Source organism: Seriola aureovittata, chromosome 2, assembly GCF_021018895.1.
Source record: "Seriola aureovittata isolate HTS-2021-v1 ecotype China chromosome 2, ASM2101889v1, whole genome shotgun sequence".
In the NCBI taxonomy this organism is placed as follows: domain Eukaryota; kingdom Metazoa; phylum Chordata; class Actinopteri; order Carangiformes; family Carangidae; genus Seriola; species Seriola aureovittata.
Genome location: NC_079365.1, coordinates 4,406,548 through 4,423,959, shown reverse-complemented (window position 1 = coordinate 4,423,959; position 17,412 = coordinate 4,406,548). Strand labels below are relative to the sequence as shown.

Here is a 17,412-nt window from a genome sequence, read left to right as displayed (position 1 = left end):
CATCAAATCCTGGCTCAGACTCATGTTCTTCTTCATATCGTCTTTGGTCAAACGTCACTGATTTAAATAAGGATTTTAAACAGTTTTTGGTCAGCTGCTTGCAAAGTTTATCTTCTTTTGTTAGATAAAGGATTTTGCAGAAAAACATACATATTTCATATATATTTTTCTTTATATAAGATGTTGAAAAAAAGTACCCAAAACTCAGCTATCAGATACTAGTACAAAAAAATTCAAATGATACCAGCTGTAACATAGAATCGGTATTTAGTTTAACTGAATCTGCCTCTTGTAAGTCCTTCTACTTTCTGGAAAATGCCTTTCAAGATACTGTGAGCCACTGCCTTTGATTGGGTCCCGCCAGCTGTCCTTAAATCCATGTGTAAAATACTCCCTAAGTTCTTAGTAGTTTCAAACTGATGATTTACTAAACTGGGTTGCACCATTAAAATTTGTGCAATCTCTTAAAGAACTCACTCACTTTTATTTAACCATTGCTTCTCTAATGTAACTGAACCCCCTTTGTCCGGCCCCGACTGCTGTGAAGACATACCCAGACAATGCATTTGTCAGGCAGTCACCACCACACACTTGACCTTTGTGTAGTGCATGTGTAAAAGCCAGTGATCAAACAGCGACGTCATCATGGATAAACCTCCACAATCCAAGCCTGAGTAAGAATCGCTGTGGCCATACTTAAGCAGCAGTTGTATAAAAAAAACCAAAGCTGACATTCCAGCTCCTTCCCAAACATAGTGAGGTATTTAGTTTTTTTGCTTTATATATGTGAACCTGTGAGCAACTAGGCACCTTTTCAATAAACTCCATTGAGTGGAATTTTTTGCTGGCATTTGACTTTTTTTTGTAATTTTTAAAATAATTTGTAATTTTTAAATTTGTAATTTCATATCACATGTACATTGGCAATTTCTTATAAGTAGTTTGAACTACTTCTTCTAAGTAGCTCTAGTTCACTAAACTAGATTTCGTGCTTCGCTGTAGCTCCACTTCTTCCAGTATAAAGTATTTGGTATCTTGCAAAGTTATTCTTTCAAAGTCAAAGTCCCCAACACTGGGTATTGCTGTATCATGTGATGCACACTTGCCAAAAAAGATGTTTTCCCATACACAATCATTATTAAAAGAGCGTCTGTAAAATAATCACTAATCACTAATCGAGCATCACAAATACCCTGAAAGAACTCTGTATAATCAGAATTTGATCCATTCAGTCCAATATAATCTGGTTAGTTCAGAAGAGCATTATCATTAAACGAATTAATCCAAATCATTTGTGCAGAGAGCAACCTGACTCAGCATTTGTGCCCACTTAACATGTTTAATATGAATGAATGGGGCGCTATCTGTGAACACAGTTTTTCTTTCTACTGTTGCTGGCCTTAATAATTTTTAATTTTAGACATATTATCTTAATATTGTAAAATGTAATATAAAAACTCCCATTTCACAACATCACTAAACTAATTTTGATGAAGCCTCAGGTTAGATATGTTGACCCTCTCCTCACTCTCACTGGGTCATATAAATTAGCAAGCTAGTTTTTTCAGTTGGTTTGGTCAGCTATACAACAGTTCCACCTGACATTTAGTAGGTGTAAATATTCAGTAACAACTAATCTCTATGTAGCATGTTAGCATGCTGACGATAATTTAGTCATGTGTAAAATCTCCAAATAGAAAACTCTCAAAAGCTGCTGGATGGATTGCCGATTTTTATTCGACTGACTTTGGTGATCCTCTGACTTTCCCTCTAGCGCCACCACCAGGATGACATATGTGGTGTTGAGTGAAATGTCTTGACAACTCTTCAATGAAGAATCAACCCGACTCAGTACATCACCCAGCTCTTGGTCCAGGCCATGGTTACAGCATGGCTGTAGACTGTTAGTCACATTTTAACATGCGAGCAAAGGATAGCAAAGATGTGTTGAAAATGAAACCTGGACCTCTTGGTTAGGATGTGTCCTGTTGCTGCACTGCATTCTGGTCACCTGTAGGTTACTACTAAGAAATCCTTCCTTCACTGCAATTCATTTGTCTGTCGATGATTGTTGGTGTAAAAATTATGGATCTAAAAAAGAACAAAAATCCTCATAATTGATTCTGATACCAACACTATTGTCTTTCTTTTTTTCACTTTGTACCAGATGTAGGAAACAAGGTGTGATGTCATCTATTTTTTTCCATTTATCAACCAATAGAAAATAAAATACAAAATCTATTTACAAAGCGAAAGCAGAATGCAAGCAACAACAGTAGTAATTCTTTTTTTAAACAGCACTTACAATGTTACAGGCTGGATTTTCTTCTTTAAATTACAGTTGTGTCAACACATCACACTACAGACTTATGGTTCAGTCCTTTGAGACTGAGCTGCGACTGCAGGACTGATTCATATTTGCTTTGGAGGGATTACACAAGACTTTGTGCCAAGACTTTCTTTGTGGGATGCAGGGAAAACACCAGCATGCATTATTCTACTCTGGTGGGAGATGGCAGAGGAGAATAAAGAGACGGAGAGACAGAGAAAATACAGAGAGAGGGAGTGACAATAGAATGAAAGAGATGAGATGATCCTCTGAAGACCAGGCTTTGTAGTCTGTGTTGGTAATTTGGTCCACAGCTCTCCTCTGTAATTGTCCCTATGATTAAAACTAGAAAGGGACGTTGATTGGTTCTTCATCTTTGATGGATTCTGTCTGTCATGTGAAGTCTGAGACACCGCTGACTACACAGATGATCCTTTAGGACAGAATCTCACCATTACGTTCTAATAATTACAAATTGATCCACAGTAATGGCCGAAAGACAACCGCATTTGCTTCATTCCCAATTCTGCTTCATTCCATTTTTGTTTTTTGGGCAGTTTTTACGATCTCAAGCATGTCATGAATCAAATATACAACACAAGAATACGTTTGTTACTAGTTGGCCGCAGGAGGGCTGCATCATTTGTGGTTATTGTTACTGTCTGCCTGGGCTCTACATGCTCAGTCATGAGGGACTGATGAGTGTTTCTGTTAGATGCAGTAACAGCAGCAGAACTCATTATTCTAATTCAGAAAAGCAACTGAATTAAAAATTGTGTGTGTTGGTTCAACCAAATCACAAAAACACAGGCCTCTTTTTTGACCAAATAGTACCAGGTACTGAGGAGCACCGGGAACTAAAATCTTAAATATCCTTTCTACAGTGTCTGTGTTACTCTCACCACAGAGTAACAAACAAATGTGGTGAGATGCAACACAAGCACAGTCACTAGGGCTGTTGCTCTGTCATAGCTTAGCCGCAGTTTATAATGGGCCCAGTAAATTTGCAACACAATGCAGGTGTGTCACAGAGCCTCAACATCAACCAGACGGGAGAATCTAGGAGTTGTTAAATATTTATGCCCCTTCAATTATTATCATGCGCTCAGCAATTAACCTTGCCCCAGTTTTCGTCTCACGGGCAAAATAAAGGGTGCACCATTTTATTGGGGGAGGTTGTTGCAGTCTAGGAATAAAGATGGAAGCTACTCATCATGAGGTATCAGGTAAAGTTTTGCTACTCTTGTTCACTCATGACCTTTGATTTAGTTTTTAATGTCAGTTCTTCCTTACTGTATGAATGAAGTTGTATATAAATTGTAGCAGCCTGAGGCTTGTATCTAACTAATGTAGACAACCCTGGGCCATTCAAAAATACTACCTCCACAGCAGGGATTTATTTTAAACTAAATTTAGACAATGATTCCTCAGGTCAAAATGCAAGCAATGGTTCTGAGCTATGAAAATAAAGTACATTCTGAAAGTGTCGCAGCCTTCATGCTAAAAATGCTAAAATTATTTTTTTCCCTCATCAATCTGCACTCAATATCCCATAAGGACAAAGTGAAAACAAAATGTTGGAATTTTTTTCAAACAGCGTAGAACCATGCACTAGTTTTGGTTATGTTTGTTGGTTACATTAAAATCTCTGTTGTATTGTGGTGGAGGCAGGTATCTGGGAAACTGACACCTCTACAGGAAACAGAGAAAATTTCTTCAAGTAATTTGGGTGAACTGACCCCTTAAGCAATTTTCTAAAGCCACGGTTTTTCATTCTTCATGTTAATTTTCTTTCACAACTTGATGCTTTGTGTTTTCTGTTGTACTTGTTGCAGCTTGTCAACAATGCTGAAACATCCCCGAACAGTCATGCGTCTCAATACTGGCGATATGGAATGGAACAGTAATAGAATATCACTGTGTGACAGCAGATTGCATGGCCGCGTGTGTGTGGAGAGATATTGCTGCAGATGGATAATAAAGCAATCTGTTTCTGGATCTTGTAATTTAAAGCGCTGCTCATCCCCAGCCCTCCCTCTGCAGCTCATCTCCCATCTCATCTCCACCAAAATTAGATTGGAGAAACAGTGTACGGCTGCCTTCTCCGTGTGTGTGTGTGTGTGTGTGTGTGTGTGTGCATGCGCGTGCACATGCATGTGGATATGCAATAGTATATGCACATGAACGCTTGTGTTTGTGTGTGTTGGCAGCCGTTTTCTTTCCTTCTTTCTTCATTTATCTCTCTTAAACACGCACAAGGCAAACTTTGTCCACATTATCATAAATTAACATTATCGTTCCCGGGTTCTGCTTTATTTGGCTTTCATCCGACCGACGCCGATGTGTGACCATATATCCCACGTGTCTTAAATGACTTATCGATTTTTTGCTCCTTCATTTCTCCTTCCGGTCCCTCCTCAATTTGCTCACCTGTTACTCTAGGGTGTCTTTGTGGGATAAAGGGATAAGTCATCTTGCTGTGTTGTGGGACACGGAGTGTGCACAGAATTTAGAAAGGAACGAGTCTGTTTGAGTAGAAAGCCATTTCTCTTCATGGTGAGGCTGATGCAAATGGCTGCTTTGGGTTAAGTCAAAATGAAGATGGATGCCATCAGTGTAAAAGAAGATGATGATACATTTGCTGATACCAAAAATGCCTCTGTGGGATACCCATAATCTGTTTTCTGATTACAATCTCTTAATCAACCAACTCTAACATAATGACTTTGAATTGCAGACTTGATAGACAAGTCTTTTATTACTTAAAAGATGTTAAAGGAATCATTCAGACTAGGGAAATATGCATATTATCATTTATCAGGGTGGGATGAGAAAAAATCAATACCAATCTCAGGAAAGAGAAGGAAAAAATATATCACTCTCAGGTCTGTGTTTATATCTGGAGCTGAAGCCAAGAAGTACTTAGCGTATCTTAGCATAAAGACTGGAAGCATGTAGAAACAGCTTGCCTTGCTAGCTAGCTGTAAATCTGACTGCTTAAAGGAGGACTCCACGGATTCAGCATTTCACTCCTATAATGTTGCTGGACTCACAATGAACAGTTACAAAAAGAATAGGAAAATCAATGCAGCAGAACCAGAGACAATGTCTTTTTTAATCTGCTTTCTTGTTGAAACCTGGTGCCTACATTGCCCACAATGCAACTCCACCACAGACAGTTCAGTTAGAGATCCAGTTGTATTAAACCTGTGGCTCCGCTAGCCTTAATCAACAACATTTTTTTCATGTGTATTTAAACCTGTAAACACACTTTGATGTGCAGAATGAATGTGGTGCATCTTTAGTGTTGTGTGTGCCACTTGTATTTACACTGCATGTAAATGAGTACATGTGTGGTTTGTATGGGGAATAATGTGCTGGAACCTTTTCAGCCCAGTGACTGTGCAATGCCTCCCAAAGTGTTGTGGTCACAGTGGTGATGTTCCCACGTTTGATATCGTTGTGCTTGTGCAGAGACCAAAATCACATTCTAGCCAACCATATCTGGCAGCTAGCGCTGCACAGACATACTGTCCCCATGAATAAACTGCTCATCAAGAAATAGCATAAGCATAAGACTCCTCCTCAAATACTAAGTCTTGTTTATTTTTACATTTCTGCTTATGTATGAGTGAAACAAGACTAGACAAATCAGTAGAAGTGCTTTTGAATTTTGGAAAAAGCCTGGCTAGCTGTTTACCCCTGCCTCCACTCTTCATGCTCCACTTAATGCACAGACATGAGACTGATATCGATCTTCTCATCTCTCTCTTGGAAAGAAAGCAAATAAAGATTCTCAAAATATACAATTATTCCTTTAAAACCCTTTCTGGCATATGGAAACTACTCCTTTACACCAAGTCAACAAATCTACACATTTATAGTTTTGGACACAGAGCTGCATATAAGCAGCAGCATTATGTATACATGTCTTTAAAGTCCTCCAGACATCTTGACATTTTGTTCTCATTCCAGCTCTTCACTGAAGCTACATCCTGCTTATATGAGGTGAAATATTCAAACTGGATTCTTCAATATACATTTCAGTGCAATTAAAACTGACTATTTAGCATCTTCAGAAACAAATTTAAAATAAAGTTCTGAACAACCCTTTGACACAGAGCACGTGTTGTGTGTACATGTGTGTGTGTTCTAATTTATGAATTAAATCAGTTTTTGTCTCTGCTCTGACTCCATGAGCAAGGTCAGAAAATTCCATATATTATTATTAAACTATTATCAAAACTATTATCGTGAGATTAAATCAGCTCACTCTTTCTCCTGTGCATCTGTGTGTGTGCTCTGTGTGCATATCCTCTCTGGACAGAAAGGCAAACTCGTCCAGCAGTGTAAAAGGAGTCAATTGCCTTTTCTAGGGGTTCACCAAAATTTAAAAAACCTGCTTATACCCTGTAATTTTTCTGTAAAAAGGGTGCTAGAAGGCTGAAAATCCCTGGAGGATCTCTGTCACAGCCTCCACTATGTCACAGCCTCCACTATGTCACAGCCTCCACTATGTGTCGACTGACACAAAACACATGTTGCTTGCCTCGCATGTGTCTGGGAAACTGGTTATTGGTCGATGCGTTACAGTACCTAACATGAGTTAAATTAACCACAGTAATTAACCATGGTATTAAAAAATTAAAATAAAAAATAAATTAAAAACAGTAACACTAACTGTCTGGCAGTGTGTGTGGCATGTTTTTGTACCTTGGTTAGTGTCGAAAATGTTGACGTTCTTGGTGAACTTGGAGCTCTGGTGTCCTCCTCCCTGACGCAGTCCTCCGAGCAGACACAGCCTCCCAGCCGTGTCCCACACCACGCCACCATATGAACGTTTACAGGGCATCATGGGTAGTGTAGTCCAAGAACGCGCCTCTGCATCGTACACTTCGAAGGCCTTCACCGGTCTCTTACACTGCCGTCCACCTTAAAGATTAGGTGAAACAAACAGTATACAGCTGTTTCGATGTTCTCAGAGTGTGAACTGAAACTGCAAATAAAGATTGTGCTGTTTAACACACAAAGTGAAAGAACAGTTTTATAAACACAGCCACACTGGTAGTTGTACCTGCCACGTAGAGCTTGTTCCCAAGCAGATTAATGTTGGCATCGTAGCGTGGGGTCAGCATGGAAGGAAGTTGTGCCCACACATCCTTTCGAAGGTCATACTGCTGCAGGATGCTACGAGGGAGCAGGTCAGCACCCATTCCACCCACAGCCAGAGCCCGTCCATCTGCACGCACACACACACACACACACACACACACACACACACACACACACACACACACAGCACAGGGATTTTATATATTTATAATTTACAGCATAGATAGGCCACCATTTTCATCAAATACATTTTATGGATTTAAGTTTATTCTGAGAAATATCTGGCCGTCACAACATTTTTCCAAAAATGTTACTCCAACAATAACGACAATCCCAGCTGGTGGAAACACCTCACTGGCACTTTATGAAGTGCTAAAAATCTGCCAGGCTACGGAGCTGGCTGAGAAGTTAGCTCGTGACGAAGCAAGAGACTGTGACAGACATGAGGAGCACAGGGCGTGTGCAGCAGCAGAATAAAAATGCAGAGTTCATGTCTGGCACTTTGGTATGACACCTCTAGCATAAGAATTGAGGTGGGTGAGAGGGTGAGAGCACCAAAACAAAAGAAAAAATACAGCATTAATCATCAGCTTGGAGAAAAAAGAGCTGCAGGGAAACAATCTGCATTTTTATTATGTTTTTACTTTATCAATTTTTCATGTTTTTCATTGCTCAGCCTTTTATTTTAAATTTTAACCTCCATGCATCAATGTTACATAAATAACAAAAGTGGAAAAAAAGTTTTCCCAACAGGTTACATTCATTCTGGGGAAAAGAAAAGCTCATTACCTAAAGTTCATCATCTAATATCTGGAAAATAACGATCCCACAAATGTCAATAAAAATGGCATAATCTAGTCAATTCTGTGACTGACTATCCATTTAAAAATACCATATTTGTTTTAATTTGGCCCTATCGATCATTTTGTCAGACTATTTGTCTCTTTTCCAGCTGCTGGGGATGAGTGTCGGGATGAAACTGCAAGGATCGAAGATTGGTCAGGGAGATGGAGAGAGTAGCACGATGAAGCCTATATGCAGCCAATAAGTCTGTGTGTGTACAGCATCTATCTGTGTTCCTGCAGACACTGACAAATGCACCAGTGGACTGAACACAAACTCATCCATGGCTGACGAGAAGACTGTTTCTTTATATAGATCACTGGATGAATTCCAAACTGAGAATAAATCTGAGCGTCAGGGACCAAAAAACTGCACCACTGGAGTCAAACTGGAAAGCTTACCTCAAAGACTGCGTAGTTTTAAGTTCACTGAGGTGTTGCTCGTACAGTATGTTCAAACTTAAACTTTACCAAGAGTCCAGCATTGTGCAGACATGGAGAGACCACACACCTATTTACTCAATATGTTTTGTTTGTTTATTTCTTTCAATCACTGTCAGCTATTTGTGTGTGAGACAAAAATCTAATGAGGAATCAAAGCTGTGTTTAAATTCCCCGGGTGCTTCTTTTATATGATGCATATATTAAATGTTAAATTATTTATCTGTGTCATTCATCTGATTAGTATATCCAACATAATTTCAGTACCATGAGATGTTTAAATAGCGTGGAGTGAAACGAGGAACAGCAGCTGTGGTTTACGTGCCTCTTTCCACATGGGGGAAGGATTAGATGTTATCAGTACAGATGTATCGATCGATCGGCTGGTGATCAGAAAATGTTGCCATGATTTTTAGTGTTATTGGCTGTGATCGGTGACCGGCAGGTCAGTCTCAGATATCAGATTCTGTGCCGGTCACATTTACACTCATGCGCCACACGTTGGTTCACGTTGCGCCCACAACAGCACAGACACAGCTACACACACACACACATGACATGCCATTGGTGTGGAAGTTTCACCTTGGGCCTGCAACTTGTAAAACCTGTAAGGCCAAAGTAAGCTGTGAAAATATTCAGAACAACAAACATAATCTCCTGATACTTCAAACACCATCACCCAGCTGAACATTTCAAGAAGCTATCAAAGGCAAAGTGGCTAAAGCTGATGCCACACTGCTTATGTGACCTGTGCATTACGGCTACATCAGTGCTTGCAAGCATCTGTGGATGCCTTGGATAGAGCCCATCGATAATAATAATCATCCATCTTTGATGAACGGTCACAAAAGTGAAGAGAAGTAACCAGAAAACAGTCAGGTGATTTTTCTTTCCTCGTTCAGAATGAGAGTGAGAGAGAGAGAGAGACCTTCACCTCATTACTCAATAGGTAATAGTCAATGTTTTATTATGAACATGCAATTGAATTGTCCATTAAAGAAAAAAATGTTTTTAGAAAGAAAATTGGAATCAGCTAATTAGACTTCTAAAAAAATCTGAATCAGTGTCTCTGTAGTTATGTTATATTTGCTGGGACTTCCATGATCCTTGTCTTTTCACTGTTATCTACAGGGAATTTATGGAAAACCTTGTTCTTCTACAGTTCTGGAAACTGTGAAAGTGACAGTGTTTCCCTCCCACGTGCTGCTTTCTAGTTTCATTCGGTCTTGATAAATAATATAAACATTCCCTGCTGCCTTTATGAAAAAAACAATAAGAAAGTTCATGTTTAGGTTTGGTATTTTTATGCATATGAAATCTGAATTTGTTAAATGAGCTACATAATGAGATACTATGACTGAGTAGTGGGCATATCTTCTTCTTTTAAGAAGCTTTATAGCTGTAATAGTTTTTCACTAATTTGACGGATAAGTTATCTTGTACTAATATGAGATTTATCCACCACAGCTTCATTTTAATTAGCGCTACCTTTTTCTCTCAGCTTTGCACACAGCACCACACCACACACTTGACACCTAAAGTCTATGCTGTGTGTAACAGTATTAGCGTCCTGTTAAGACACAACTTATTAGCCCTGGGCATTAGTGTGAACAGTTAATATGTTGTGATTCATACCTTTCACAGTGATGGATACACCCATCAGGGCCTCCCGCAGAGAGGTCCTCTTCCTCCACCTCCCTTCATCTGTGTTGTACATCTCCACCACCTTCAGGGGGCTCTGGTCCTCTCCCACTCCTCCCACCACCAGGATCTGCTTCCCAAGAACGGCCACAGCTGCCCCAGCACGAGGGGTGGGCATCGGGGGCAAACTTATCCATCGGTCCCCCTGCAAACAGGGACAAGGAGATGCATTCAAGCAGAGCACGTGCATACAAACAAACAAGGGACAAGTCAGCTGTTCAAACATCCGGTTACATCTTCGTTGAGAAAACAGTGTTAGGTTATGTTACAAAGTACAGGTCATATTCTCTATCTCAAATATATGACACACTTAATAACAACGACATAAAGGACAGAACAATGTTTCATTGAGTTTAAATACTTCAAACTTTTAGTGTTCTTCATACATTATGTCAGGCAACATTTCAGAGGTTTTCTGTGTTTCAGAGGTTTTAGAGTTTTCCTTCTTTTACTCTTCAGTGCCGGGATTCACTTTATATAGAGAGCAAAATAAAGATATATTTCCCCTTTAAATCGATTTGTGACAGTGTCTTCAGGAGGCTCAAATGTAATTTATATTCAAATAAGTCATGATATATTCGTAAGGTGGAAATTGAAACGCAGATACTGTACAGATTGTACTTTGTTGTTGATCTACCAAGATAATTAGAAGCTTAATATTCCAGCTTTATACCCACCATTCAGTGTACTCACTGCAGTGGGAAAATTAACATATATGTTAATGTACATATCTGACTGTATGTGTGAATGTGCACAAGTTCAGATTCTTTGTGGCTTTTACAAAAAACAAAACATAAACTGCTGCTTAAGCTAACATTTTAACCAATTTATTATTGTACTGACATCACTTCTACCAGCACTGTCATTCCTCTACTGCCTACTGCTCCTTGGGGGAAAGTGAAACATCAGCTACACACTGTAACTGATGTTTCGTTGTATCTGATGAGGTTGGATTTGCTTGGTACCTCAGGAGAATAGAGCTCCATGCCGGGGCAGGGCCTCCCCGCGGTGTCGCAGCCCCCCAGCATGTACATCTGCCCCCCCACCTCAGACAGAGTGTGGTAGACGCGGCCACTGGGCAGTCGTGCCAGGTTCTGCCAGTGAAACTCATGGGCTGAAGGCACCGCCATGGCTTCAGCACCCCAGGGAGAGACTCACCGGGGAGGGGAGGGAAGAGGGAGGAGGAGGAGGAAGTCGAGAGTCTGGCAAGTTTTGCAGGTAGATTGATCAAGGGAAGCTGAGATGATGGAGATGTAAAAGAGCTGGAAGAATGTGGAGTCAGGGCCCCAGGGTGGAGAGGAAGTTCTTCATTGGAAAGGTAAAGCGGAAGCGAGCGGTGTGAGTGTCGGATCAGTTAAAGACCAAGCTGAACTCTTCCTCCCATGGGATGGTTTTCTGCCTCAAGCCGGGCCCTGGAAAGGATACAAGGTGGAAATGAATTTAGCAGCAGAGCAGAGCATGAAAAAGTGAATCAAATTTTAAGAACTTCAGTGAAGAGCTGTGAGCACATTTTCTGTTGAGTTACAAGGTTGAACATTTGCAGTAGCCTATAAGATAACAACTACATACTCAAGTACTTCAGTACCGTTTCCAATACTTTTCATTGTATGCTACTTTATATTTCTACTTCACTACAATTCACATTAACATATTGTACTTTTAACTGCACTTCTATTATCTGTAGTGCTGCAACAATTACTACACAAGTAGTAAATTTGTTGATTAAAAGAAAAATTAGATGGCAACTAATTTGATAATCAATTAATGCATTGAGTAAAATTTTTAACTGCCAAACATTATGTGGTTACAGTTTCTCCTGTTGTCCTCTGTTATATCATAATAAATTGAATGTCTTTGGCTTGTGGACTATATGTTGTCTTTTTATATTTCATAGAGTAAACAACGAATTTATTATTCAAGAAAAAAAAGGGAGATTGTTTGATAATGAAAATAATCACAAGTTGCAACCTTATCTGACAGCTATATTTACTAGTTGCTTTGCTGATTGCAAATACAAAAGAAATCATGAAGATAAGTGTTGGTCATAATTAACCTATAGTTAACTGACAATAAGAATTTTGACCAATTAATACTGTCACTTGAACAGTTAGTGAACTATCCTGGGACCTGGTTACCATCTGACTGATTCACCCACTGCCCCACACCAGGTCAAGATGTTGCTATTTCTGAATAAAAACCAGTAGACAAGCTGTCTGCTGCTGAGGAGCGAGCTAGGCCTGGCCTGAGGTCTAACGCCAGTCCCACTCTGTGTCATGCGAGCAGTAGCCTGGCTGTTCACACCAGAAGTGCATTTCTTTCTTTTTTTCCTAATCAGATGTAGATCTGATCTTCATAACAAGCATCGGATCATTCATGACTGCATAACTGATCCCTTTGCCAAAACTATTTAAACTTGAATTTAAAATGATCATTTTTTTATTTACGTTGGTGAAAACACTAGTTTTATGAAAGAGTTTACAAAAAATGTCAGTGAAATGAACAAGACATTATATACTTGGTTCCTTAAGAATATGATGGTGGTGAGATCTTATCTCTGTACAACTAATTTTAATTGCATGATTACATATCATCACAATCTGTCAAGGGTTTGAGGGGTAAGTAGGACCCAAATGCAGCCAACTCTTGGGAGAACGGTTCAGACAGGTTTATTAGCAAACGTGAACGTGACATGAACAAACCCAGAACAAAAATGACGAACCAACACAGACAAAGGGGAGCACAAAGACTATATAGACAAGGGAGGCAAGGGTGATTGAACACAGGTGAAACACGTTAGGGCGGGGCAGACAATCACCACACAGAAACAGGACCAAGACAGGAAGCAAAAACACTGACACACAAGGAAACCAATTACAAAATAAAACAGGAAGTGCAAAAGTCCAAAACAAAACTAACAAAAAGTGTCTGCCATAGCAAACCATGACACAATCGGCTATTAACTGTTGTCATACATTTTGCTGAAAATACTCCTGTACTAATGTTTTTGCCAGATCAAAAAAGCCAGAATAAAATGAAATGAGAGTATAAACATATTTAAGTTCATTTGAGAAAACAATACTACTACTACTTTGGCTTATGTTTAATTTAGAGCTCAAATTATAGTTAATATAAATCTGATACAAGTTAAATATGAGGATACATCTGCTGCCTGAACTATCGTGCAACTAAACCAAAGTAATGATTTCATTTAGGGCTGAAAAATATGCAAAAAAAAAAAAAAAAACCCAAAAAAACATATTGCGATTATTTTGATAGCAGTTACGATTTCAGTTGGAAATGTTATTTTTGAATTTCACTTTACCTGAAAACAATATAAAATTATGTGATGTGACTTTTGTAGGGGTTTATATCAAACAAGCCTGTTCTTTTTACATTTAGTGAATATGATTTGTAGGCCGAGGCATCTCTGTCGCACCACAATGCTTAATTTATGGTCTGTTGTGACATATTTTATCTTTATCAGAAAACTTGCAGCTCCTGCGATTTGGATTCTGCACTTTGCCATATTGCGATTTCAATTATATTTCAATTAATTGTGCAGCCCAATTTTCATTCATTCATAAATTGTGGGAGATAATTGTCCATCATCATCTTTATCAAAGTCCAATACACATCAGTTGCTCAAAAAAAGTTCAGCCGACCCTGCTAATATTCCATGTATAACAACACACACCCAATTACATGGAAACGCTCCCTTCTTATGTCATTTGTTTGTTCAGATTTATTGAACTAGAGTGAAAAAACAAATCTGACAAGTTCACATGTGTATCATTCAAATGAGTCATCCAGCCTTACAGCTATGGTTTCTTATCCTCTCACTTAGAGAATCATGCTAACCTGGTGAACATACTGGATTGTCCTGTCATGTCAGTGTAATGACACACTGTACCAAGCTTCTCATCAAAGACTTTTACAGTATGAGATCACTGAAATTAAGATACAGTTTACCCACCTTTCCTTTCAACATTACATCACTGTGCCTGTGTGTATGTGCAACTGAATGTATACATCCTCCTCCTCCATGCTCTCCTCAGATGAGTAGCAGGTGTAGTGTGACTGAACTGATGCAGCATCTCTCATGTTTAAGTTTCCTTCCTCGTCGTTGTGATGTCGGGCGCCGCTGTTTTTCTCCCTCAGGAGCTTTCTGTTTCCTGCGTGTAACCCACTTCTCCTGCTCTGCGTATGGTTTCCAGCGAGGTACGGGGGTGGAAGCACCCAGAATAAACACACGATGCACTGCAAACCTAATTCTGACTACATCACAGACCACATCACCTTAAACGTACCCAGTACTACAACCTTATGTGTCACACGGGGAGGAATAATACCAGTCATTACTGCCAAAGTCAGGTGTGTTTTGAGGTCAAAGAGAGTAGATTTAAAATGAAAATGTGACTGCTGTTAAATTACCCAGCTGTGATTTAACAAAGTCTCTCAGCAGTTGATCCTTTAAAGCTTCACATTTCTTTTCAATACGTGCCCTCCCACCTTCCAAACCTCCACCCCTTTCCCTTTTTCTCCCCATCTCTCCGTCCATTTTACCGCCACGCTTTAGCTACCTGTCATACCTTTGATCATTTCACAGACGGAGGAATAAAGGACAGAGGGTGAAGATAAAGAGAGGACTGTCCTTCAAAATAAAATCTCCCTCATTCTCATGTGCACGGGTAGGTTGCCAAGCAACAGTTAAGCTCTTCCCAAGAGGCGCGGCTTTTGTTTTTTTTGTTTTTTTCTTTTGCACATGATTGCTTATCGCTTGGTTTGCTGTTAATAATGGCTTATGAAAAAGGATGAAAAACAAATAAAAGCAGTTGCTCTCCGATAGGCTGACCCCGGCAGGCGTGCACTTGCTAACAAGGCAGGATAGGTCTCCCCCGGCCCAGCTCACAGAGTGCATTAATTGCAATCTGTAACCGATTTGGTTCGCCACATCGTTTTTTTTAATTAACTGCATGAACAGCTTGAGATCAACAGTAAGCCCACCAGCATCATCTAAAGTCATTTACAATCAGCAAGCCTCCAACTTGAAACTTTTAATTAGGTTGCGTAGTTACTCCCCCCCCATCGCTGCTTGCATTCAGGGACCTCCCTCTTTAAATGTAAAGCTATAGAAAGCTCAAGTCATTAAATGATAATGAAATGAATGTTAATTTCATATCATGTCTTATCACTGATTAGTGTCTTATCAACCTTCCATCCAAGGCTAAATGACAATAACAGGTTGTAGTGGAGGAGAAACATCTGAACTCAGTCTGTTGGTTCTTCTGCTCATGGACCTTAGACACATGAATATGCTAATACTGAGATTGCAAAAGCTAACCTGAAGCCAAGGCACAAATCCAGCCAGTAATAACATTTGATACAACAAATTGGAATATTTGAGATGACTTAACTGGATCCAACTGCACTGCCATGTGAGTTAATCCCTTATTAATCAGACCTGGAAGGAAGAAATCCAGCATTACTCTTCCGCAGGAAAGACTCACATTAGGGAGTCAGATTGAATTAACTGTCACATTTATAGTTTCATATTATTAATTTCTCATGGTGTTGTTTTCAGATGTTTCATGAATAACATTTTCAAAATGCATGTTCTTTAGTTAAAATTTTATTAAATTCAAGGGCTAACTAGCCTATAGCTTTTTCAGACCCCATTTCAGATGCTTTAATACTCACCTGACTCAGTGGTGTTCAGTCAATTGTTTAGCAATAGGAACCAATCAGCACAAAGTGTAGTTTTGTGATTGATTAGCTGGAATTAAAGGGGAACTCCACCAATTTTATACATCAAAGTCTATTCAGAGGTCTTGGAGAATACTACTGCATATGTGAAGAAGCAGTTAGCAGTCAGCAGTTAGAAGAAAGTGAAATCATTACCAGTCAGTTGCACCGTTAAACATGAGGATTTATTCACTTCACGACCTCTGGCCGCCATTCCAACAAACAAACAGCTCTTTGGTGCACACCACCTGATGCTATCAGGCTAATCTGGCTAGCTCTCAGACTAACTATTAGCTGCTAGCTGTTATTACACTAGCTCGCTGAAAATTGTGAAATAATTATAGATTCAGGACTGTACTTTGGTGAATCAACATTTTCTTTTGTTTTTATCTGTCAGGTGATAGCCTATCAGCTGATGAATGAGACAGTGGTAGGGCTATTTCATTTTCAATTACAATCTTAGCTTCCAACAATTATGAAAACAAGATGATCCAGATTAAGCAATTATTGTGCCATTTCAGAGACTTTCTACACACTCAGATATCTTTAACTTATACCCCTATACCCCACAGAGATGAGCAGGTATAAGCAGGTTTCTCTTTTTACACTGCCAGTTGAGTTTGCCCGGAGAATCTATCTGTTTATCAAACCTTTTAAATTTATTTTTATATTTGTTTTTCTGTTGAAGTGTATTTAAAGTTTAAGAAAGGCCACTGCTAAATAAATGTAAATAAATGTTCAATAAATGCACAGTGTTTTCAAAGTCAATGAGTAATCATGTTAAATAAACATGAACTCAATATTGATCAAAATAATCGTGATTATGATTTTTGCCATAATCGAGCAGTCCTAGCCAGTGGTTGAGAAGTATGAATGAAGCAGTTAATGAAATGATGTTACAGTGGTTACCATAAATCTATACTGTGCTTATACTTCAAAAGTTTAGCTTTTAAAATCTTGCTAAATGAACATATCTACATATCATATCATGAATCCTGTGGTTGGTCTGTTGCTTTAACAGCACAAACGAACCACACAAACAAAAAGACCAAGACTCATTTTCTTGAGTGGTCTCAAACTGTACTAAACAGGCAAACAAGACTGAACTGAACCAAAAGGTTAGGCATTAAGTCACCCTCAGCCTGGCCACTCAACCTTCACTTGCAACACAAAGACAGCAACGTTAACATTCAGAGTGCAGTTAGATCATCACGATTACTGCTCAAATATGGCTGAATACAGTGT

The 17,412-nt window shown here is 39.2% G+C and overlaps 1 protein-coding gene across 4 annotated transcripts in view; it reads right to left on the bottom strand.

Moving 5' to 3' along the window:
- klhdc8a (kelch domain containing 8A) overlaps positions 1–17,412 on the bottom strand; it is a 64,494-nt gene that overhangs the window by 9,950 nt on the left and 37,132 nt on the right. For 3 of the 4 annotated variants that reach the window (XM_056363532.1, XM_056363523.1, XM_056363541.1), the window contains 4 exons: positions 11,391–11,837; positions 10,360–10,570; positions 7,404–7,568; positions 7,043–7,261 (listed from right to left, as the gene is read on the bottom strand). In XM_056363532.1, coding sequence (XP_056219507.1) covers positions 7,043–7,261; positions 7,404–7,568; positions 10,360–10,570; positions 11,391–11,555 — 760 coding nt within the window. In that variant the 5' untranslated portion in view covers positions 11,556–11,837. The remainder of the gene's footprint in view (positions 1–7,042; positions 7,262–7,403; positions 7,569–10,359; positions 10,571–11,390; positions 11,838–17,412) is intronic. The other variant, XM_056363551.1, reaches the window with a different exon arrangement.